Below are 8,300 nucleotides of genomic sequence, written 5' to 3'. Positions count from 1 at the left end.
TCCCCACTCCAGCAGCCAAGTATTTGGGGATGCTGGGAGTCTTAGGGGGGCTCCTATTCCCCACCCTCCCGCAACAAAGAAGGAGTCGAGTCTCAGTTAAGGCTGAAGAGGATTTAATTGAGCTGGGGAGGGAAGAAAGGGGGGTTAGCAAGAACCCCCAACTCCATCTCTGCCGGCTCTGGGACGGGGCGTCGGCCCTCAGCGAGGGAGGTGTTCCCGGGACGCTGAGCGCTTCATTCTGTCCCCAGGGCTCAGGCGAGGGAGGGAGCGGGCCCGCATACCCGGACCTAAAGGTCAGCGCGGGCCGGAGCGCCTTCGTCGGGCCTGGCAGGCGCCCGCAGGTACTCTGGGGGAACAGGTTCGTCAGGCGCCGCCTTGCGGTAGAAGCCGAGCTCCTGCACAAGCTCATTAATCTCCTCGCGGGTCATTTCGCTGAGTGGGATTCGCTTGAAGTAGAAGAGGGAGGTCAGTGCACCTCGCCCCGCCCTTAGCCCCGCCCCCCGTCTGGCTTCCAAGGCCTCACCTCCAGTTCTTCGTAGCGGTGGCCCAGCAGGACGAGCTCTGGGTCTGCCCCTGGGAGATGTTTCATTACCATGTTGTGACTGGAGTTGTTAAGGTGGGTTGTGGTGACCTGAGGCAGGTGGGGTCTCCCACCTACGAACAGAAAGTGAATAGCGCTGCCTCTTTAGCCCAGGTAGGGTAGGGATCCACATTTACATGTGAGGAAATTAGAGTTCAAAGAAGCAAAGGGCCCTCTTTTTCTGTGTCAGTGGCAACCATCACTAGTCAATTTCTCTTGCCTACCACCTAGAAATTCTCTGGCCAGTCACTATCAATCAATTCCACTTGTCAGATGAAAACCATTTGTCATCCCTATCTGTAAAGTTAAGTGGAAGGAGATTCTCCCAGATCCTCCTCCCCATTCTCCCTCCCCCAGAACGGAAAAAAGGATACTATAAAGGGATATCCTGGGTGACGAAGGCCTTCACCTGGGGAAGAACCAGAGCATCAGACCCCAACCACCTTCAAACACCAACAGGAAACTGAAGCCTGCTAAGGTCACACGCCCTTGACTCCCATCCCAGGGAACTTCCCCCACCCAATCTTTGGGATGTTACCCTCCCCTCAAGTTCAGTGGTGACAGAGCTGGAGACCCCTTCCTTCAAACTTACCTCCTTCAGGCGATTCAGCTGTCATCCCCCACAGGTCTGGAGGGAGACAAAAAGGGATAGGTCAGAAGTCCTTCATGTCTGCCCCAACCACACCCTCCAGACCATTTTACCCTCCTCCCAGAGTTGGGTGGGGCTATGGATTACCCCTGGAACAGCAGCTCCCAAGGTATGGAGATGGAGGTTCCTTATGGGCAAAAGGGGGAACTCTGTAAAGATGGGAAAACTGAGGCTTATGAACATCAGGAGAGAGAAGAGCAAGACCAGAGACCCAAAGGGCACTTACCAGCCTTGGGGCTGTTGCCTGCACACCTTACTGACTGTTGACTCACTCCCAATCAATGCCCAAAAGAAATGATTACTCTACTTCTTTCAGGCAGCAGAGACCGGGGCCTGGTCTTTGGCCCCTAAAGCCTCAGGGTGAAGGCAGACCAGAAGTAAACAGCTCAGAATTGCCCTGGGAGATCCCATTAGAGATACCTGCCATCTGGTCGCTATCTAACCCCATGAAGAACTGCCCCTCCATTCGGTTGCTTCCCCAACATGGGAGGGTGGGTGCTCTCCCCCAGCACTCCCAGAGGGAGAGTGCCACCTCCCAGCAGGAGTCCAGACCCCAGGAACACCCATTCTAGTCTTCCCTCCTCCTCCCCCTCCTTTTGTCAGACAGTAAACTAAGGCCTGTAGAGGATCTGTGATGATTCAAGTCACACACAAAACAGGGGCTCTGGCGGGTAATTTCCCCACAGAGGAGGATGAGGGACTACTGCTGAGTTAAGTGTTGGTAATGCAGTTGGCTTTTGCGTGGTGGGGCAAGCGCCCAGAGTCTTCCTTCCCTCAGGCAAGGGAGAGACAACCGGAACTGGGGTGGGGGAGGAATTCCAGTAAAAACTGGAATAATGGGAGGATGTAAAATTGGGCTCCAGAGGGCAAGTTTAGAAGAGTCACAGGCCCGGAGTAGAGTTAGGGGACAGGGCCAGTGTGTCTGGGGACCCGCTGTCCGGCCGGCCGGATGGGAAACTGGGGAGGAGTTCGTATTTCCAGGCCGCAAGATCGCATGTCTGGGGGCTGCCACGGTGGGTGCTGGGGCGTCCTGAGGCTGGGGAGAGGGGAGGGATGGTTCTGGCCCTGAGGGGAATTTGGGAGTCGGGAGGGTCGTCGGGTCAAAATGAGCGGTGATTCCAAGGCTAAAAGGCCACAGCGTTGTGGGTAGTGGTCCCTGAGCTAGGGACCAGCGCACTTACCTCTACCCGGGCTCGGGCCAGGCCGTGCAAGCGGTTCCAGTCGGGCCGGAAGGTGGTGACGGCAGCCGCAAGAGCCGCAAGAAGCAGCAGCAGGGGCGGTGGAGGAAGCGGGAGGTGCATCGGAACCGAGCCGAAGATGATCCGCAAGAAGGAGGCGAACCGCCGGGCCCCTGCGCCACGTCTGGGTCCACCGGCTGGCCCCGCCCCCACTCAAGGCCCCACCCAGCTAGGGACCACGCCCCTAGCTGTCGGTCTCCTCCCCAGGGGCCTCTAGCTCTCTCCCAGCGAGGTTCGGGGTCTCCTCTGGTCCGAAATCTCCTCTGGCCCTCAGGCCTCTAATTTTCCAGCCCCAAGAGTGTCCACGCTCCCTCTGCCTGCCGAGAGCGTAGAAGCTACGGCAGGATGAGGCCAGACAATGCTCCCTTACGCCGGCAGGGGGCGCGGGAGGGATGCAGACAAGGGAGTTTCTGGGCCAACCACTCGACTCGAAGATGGGGGAAACTGAGGCTTGAGGAATTCTTGTTTGTGTCTTTTATTGCTTTGGATGAAATTCTGATCTAGGTTTCAAGCCCCTGGAGTACACATGATGGCGGACTGTGCAATGTTACGTACTTTGTAGGGGCTGGGAGGATAAAAGTGTTAATACACATAAAGCTCTTTAGAACAGTACCGGGAACATTGTTTGTTAGCTTTCATTATTTCATTTTTTACCTCATAAAGGTCCTGTGCACTCTGTTTTGCAAGTTGAGAGACAGGCTTAGAAAAGTAGAGCGATGAGGTTGTGGATCTGGGATTTGAACCTGAAACATCCCTGTGCTCATCTCATCAAACCAAAGATGACTGGATAAGGACACCACCTCCCATCTTTAAGCCTGAGGCAGACACAGCAAATTAATCACCGTGCTCTTTCTTGTTAAATCTAGACTGGGAATCAGAATCCTTCTCAACATCAAGCCAAAGCTGCATGATGACTTTCATAGACCCTTAGGCATTTCTGCCTTCCTGGGCCTTTTCGTCCATTAAAATAAATAAATAAATAAATAAATAAATAAATATCCATTAAATATTGCATTTTACAACTGCTTTGATTTAAAAAAATGAATACAATCTTGACTGGATTAATTATATGGTTTTTTTCTTTTAATTTTAAAAGAAATGAAAATTAAAACATATTCATAACCTCTAAAAGTGTCATGGGCCCTAGACACTGAGCCTAATGGATGAAGTCAGGTTTCTTTGCTTATACCCTGCTATTTCACATTCATTGAATTGATTGTAAAGATATAATAATAATAGGATTAGAGTTGTTATTTAATACCCATTCTTTGTAAATACATTAGGGGCTGTAAATATAATTAGTTTTGTCCAGACTATTGACATGATAAGCTATGTCTAACACTCTATTTACTGCTGTGGAAATGTGAATTCATCCAAGTTTTCCGAGGGGCAATTTGACTCAACAAACCAAAACCCTAAAAGCATTTCTTCTACCCAGTCATTCCACTTGTCAGAATTTGGCCCAAAGTAATCATCAGAGAAGGGACCAATTTTTAGGTTATCAAAACATTGTTTACCCAGCTGTGGACTTCGGGGTCCATGCTCTGGCTCAAATTCTGGTGCCCAAGGCATGGGCAGTGGTGTCTGTGGGAGGAGCTGCTGAGTGTCGCTGGGCACTGGATTCCCTGTACCTTCCGGCTTTCGCGTTTTGAGGCATGGATTTATGGAACAAAAAGCAAAACTGGAGTTTCCCTGAGGACGAGAAAATTCCACCCATGGACTGCAGCAGCCCCTCCTGCCCAGAAGTTTCTAGATTACTGGCATGTCCTACAGATTTCAGGTGTGCCATACCCACCTCTACAGTTGTATAAGCCAGTTTTTTGCAATAAATCTCTTAATGTATGAAAAACAAACAAACAAACAAGCAAGGGAACCCAGCTGGTTTAGTCAGTAGAGCATGCAACTCTTGATCTTTGGGTCATGAGTTCGAGCCCCACATTGGCTGTGGAGCCTACTTAAAAATAAAATTAAAATATTAAAAATATATATTATTTAAAAAAACACAAAACCACTGTTTATAATAGTGAAAAACTGGAGTCACAACCTAAGCATGTCACATCAAGGAATGAGTTAAATAAGTGATGCTACCTCCAAAGGATAGAAAATCATGCAGTTGTTTTAAATGATGCAGCATAGTGTTGAATGACATGGAGAATGTTCATAGTTATGGTATTAAAAAAATCAAGCTATAAAACAGTAATATCAGTTGGGAGTTGTGATGCTCTGGGCTGCAAGTCATTGAAACCCCAAGTTAAACTGACTTAAACAATAAATGAAATCTGTTGGCTCAAATAACAAAAAAATTTAATGGCAGGGAGGGCTTCAGGTGAGTTTTGATCCTGTTGATAAAGTCACCAAGACCTGATCTCTCTCCATTCTGCTTTCCATAGTGTCAGCTTGTCATTAGGCCAGTTACCTGCATGGTGTCAAGATGGCTGCCAACAGGACCACAGGCTTCTTTATTCATATCTAATTAAGGGAAGATGATATTTTTTGGTAAACTTCTCAGGAGAGAAAGCAAGCTTTCTTTCCCAATAGCCCTTAGCAAAAGTCTCCTTATATCTCACTAGTCCATACATGATCCAATCATATGGCTAGGGGAATGGAAATTGCTCATTGGCTTAACCAGTTGAGACCCATTCCAGAAGCCTATCAAGGATATGGGCTCCAATGGATGCTGTAGCATCAACAGAGTAGCCAACCAATTTTATAAAATACACATATAAAGATACATATGCCTAGACCGAATAACAGAATTTAGAAGGAAACACCCCAAGAAGTCAAAATGGTCATCTCTTGGTAGATGAAATTACAGGGTGAATTTTTTCTCCTTTATATTTTTTCCCATATTTTCCATAATAAATATGTATTAGCTAAATATAAACAGTAAACATTGTTTACAAAAATAATGGGACAAATGCCATGGGTTCCCTCAACCTTACCCCATACCTCAGCAAGAGCCTCAGAGTGGCTGAAGCCAGTGGTCCCGTGGAGCCTGTGGCTTTTCTGCTGACAGAGCCAAACCTCAGTGCCTCATGGGCCCACGTTGTTCACTGGACAGATGCCACCAAACCACTCTCATTGCATTAGCCTAGATGCTGTGGCCTAGAAGGGCCACAGCCTGGGTTGCTGAGGGTTGACTAGCCAGCCAGTAGAACCAGTGGTAGAGACACTGGCCATAACAGTACCGGGAACATTCTGGCATCAGTACCCATGGGAGGCCCAGGATCTCCCAGAACAGATCTCTGCTTGTAAACCATGCCCTTAAGTGGCATTTTGTAATCTAGGCTAGCAGCTTTCCTCAGATGGGTCTGGGTTTGGGGTTTTGTCTCTGATGGGGTCAGACTCAGGGTCTGGGGCAGCCCTTAGCCTAAGGCCAAGTTTAGAACTGAATCTGGGACTGGAGTCAGGGCAGGGCTCAGTCAATAACTGGGCTTGGGCCTCAGTCAGTGACCAGGATCAAGGCTCAGTCTATGACTACACTCAGGGCTCAGCCTTTGACCACATTCCATGCACAGTCTGAATCCAGGGCTTAGTGTGCCAGCAGAGTTGTGTGACCTGGTGTCAGAGCTCATTTTGAGGTCAGGATTCAATCAATGATTTGGCTTCATGCTCAGTCTGTGTCTGAGACCATAGCTCAATCTGCCACCAGGTTCAGGGGTTAGTTAATGACTAGACTCAGAGCTCAGTCTAGACCTGGGGTTGGGGCTCAGTCTTAAATCAAGGGTTAGTCTGGACTGGGGTTAGAATTCAGTCTTAGGCGAGGATCAAGGCTTAATCTGGGTCTAGAATCAAGGTCTCAAACTGGGATCAAACTGGGTCTCAAACTGGGATCAAACAAGGTCTCAAACTGGGATCAAACTGGGTTGGATCAGCCTTGGGCCCCAATTGGGTCTAGTACATGTGTAGAGTCACGGTTCAATCTAAGACTTTGGTCAAGGTAAGGTATAGGCTTAGTCTTGGCATGGGATCAGGGCTCAGTTAACACCAAAATTAGGGTTCAAATTGGATCTGAGATCAGGGCCAGGGTTTAGTCTGGCTCTATGCACAGTTCTGAACTCCAGAAAAGCAATTTCTGGATACATGGGAGCCCAGGGCAGGTCAGCCTGCAGGAAACAACAGCCCCCAAGCAAGTTTATATTCTTGCAGTAAGCCTCCCCTTCCTTGCCGAAGCCAGTGTCCTAGAGCCTTCTAACCTACATGGCTCTGCTGCCCAAGATCCCCTCGCACCAGAATAAAAATAGCCACTCACTTCAGAGCAGCTGACAGCGGGTGCTGGGCTGTCTGGGAGGAGGGGGAGCTAAAGAGAGGGAGGAGGGATGCCTGAGCTCAGCTCCAGCTGTGTGACCTTGGGAAAGTCACTCCTTCTCCTTGAACCCATTGCCTGTGGGGCAGAATGGGAGGTGAGGATGACACCCGTGCTCTCGAGAGGGTGAGAATGAGGAGACAATGACATAACATGTGGCACTCAGTACCAGTAAGGAACCTTGGAGTGAAGGGAGGAGAAATGTTCTTCTGTGCCCTGTATACTTCCTTCTCAGGGAAGACCTCCTTAATGCTTACCTCTTCCACTTTCCCATAATACCCTATGGCACACTGTACATCTCCAGAGATTTATCAGCTAGTGGCCACAGTGTGACTTCCCTTACTGTGGGTCTCAGTCAGGGTGGTCAGGGAGCAAAAGGAAGGAGGGCACACCCTTTTGTACCATTACCATCCTCAGGTGCCCTTGAGAGGTGGCTCAAGGAAAAGGAATAGGAAAGAGAAAATCTGCCTTCCCTGCTTATGGTGGATTTACTCTGAGCCAAAGGACTATGAGGGCACATATCCAAATTTTGCACGCTTTCATAGCCCAGACCTTCCATACTCCATTCTTTTGTCCCTGCTCCTCCCTCTGCTTCCCAGGACACTTCTCCTTTTTCCAATTTGGCAATACTGACTCTCCTTCAATGAAGGAGTTCAACAGTCACTTCTACCGGGGAGAATTATTCACTCCCTCCCCGGGAACCTTACTCTTTGACCCCTACTGGCTGTGTAATCCCTAGAGCTCAGTTTCTTCCTCTGTCGAATGGGGATCTTATTACCAACCTCACAGGGTTACTATGGAGAGTAAGTGAGATAATTTGTCAGTCATGAGCTCCCTCCTTTCCTATTCCTGACCTAAACAGCCTGAAGTGTAGCACTAAGAGTTTCCAAGAGGGGGTTGGACAAGATGTACCCTCTGCCTTAGTACACCCGCCACCCCGACTCCCTAGAGTGAAAGGAGGGAGCCAGGAGGGGCCTTTGGAGACAGCCGTCTCCAGGGGGGCGGTTCTCCCTGGCAGCTGCCCCCAGCCTGCCGCCCGGAGCCCCAGAGCCTGTTATCAACCTCCTGAGTCATCACACCAGGAGCTCAAATATAGCTCTCACCCTGCTCCCTTCTCACCCAGGGTCCACCCCCCCCCCCGCCTCCTTCCCCTGGCAAAGCCACATCTGGGTCTCAGAGCCCCTTTCCCTTCCCCCCAGGAATGTAACTAACACTGGGCCACCAGTGATCAGTTTCAGATCAACCAAATGGGCAGGTTGGAGCAGATAATGACGGTGATATTGATGACGATGATGGCACTGGTGATGATAACTTCAGAGCAGCTGCCCTTACTGAGAGCTTGCTTGTGCCGGGCTCCATGCTAAACACTTCATATGTGTTGTCTTGTATCTTCACAGCAATCTTAGGTGGTATCTATCATTTTTATCTCCCTTACACAAATCAGAAACCGGAGTGACCTCCCCAGGTAAGTCAGTGGCAGGGCCAGAAACAAAATCCCCTATGGGATCTGACTTCAGGGAGAGAAGA

At 49.6% G+C, this 8,300-nt stretch overlaps 1 protein-coding gene across 1 annotated transcript; it reads right to left on the bottom strand.

The window, feature by feature from the left end:
- Positions 1–96: 96 nt before the first annotated feature.
- SELENOM (selenoprotein M) lies at positions 97–2,804 on the bottom strand. Its single transcript, XM_045459002.1, has 5 exons — positions 2,411–2,804; positions 1,173–1,208; positions 955–989; positions 524–602; positions 97–446 (listed from the first exon to the last, which is right to left on the bottom strand). Exons 1-5 carry the CDS (start codon positions 2,528–2,530, stop codon positions 288–290), a joined length of 429 nt encoding a protein of 142 aa, XP_045314958.1. The 5' UTR covers positions 2,531–2,804; the 3' UTR covers positions 97–287.
- Positions 2,805–8,300: the final 5,496 nt, after the last annotated feature.

Source organism: Leopardus geoffroyi, chromosome D3 (genome assembly GCF_018350155.1).
Source record: "Leopardus geoffroyi isolate Oge1 chromosome D3, O.geoffroyi_Oge1_pat1.0, whole genome shotgun sequence".
In the NCBI taxonomy this organism is placed as follows: domain Eukaryota; kingdom Metazoa; phylum Chordata; class Mammalia; order Carnivora; family Felidae; genus Leopardus; species Leopardus geoffroyi.
Note: the sequence above shows the minus strand (reverse complement) of the source record. Positions and strands in the feature narration are given on the sequence as shown.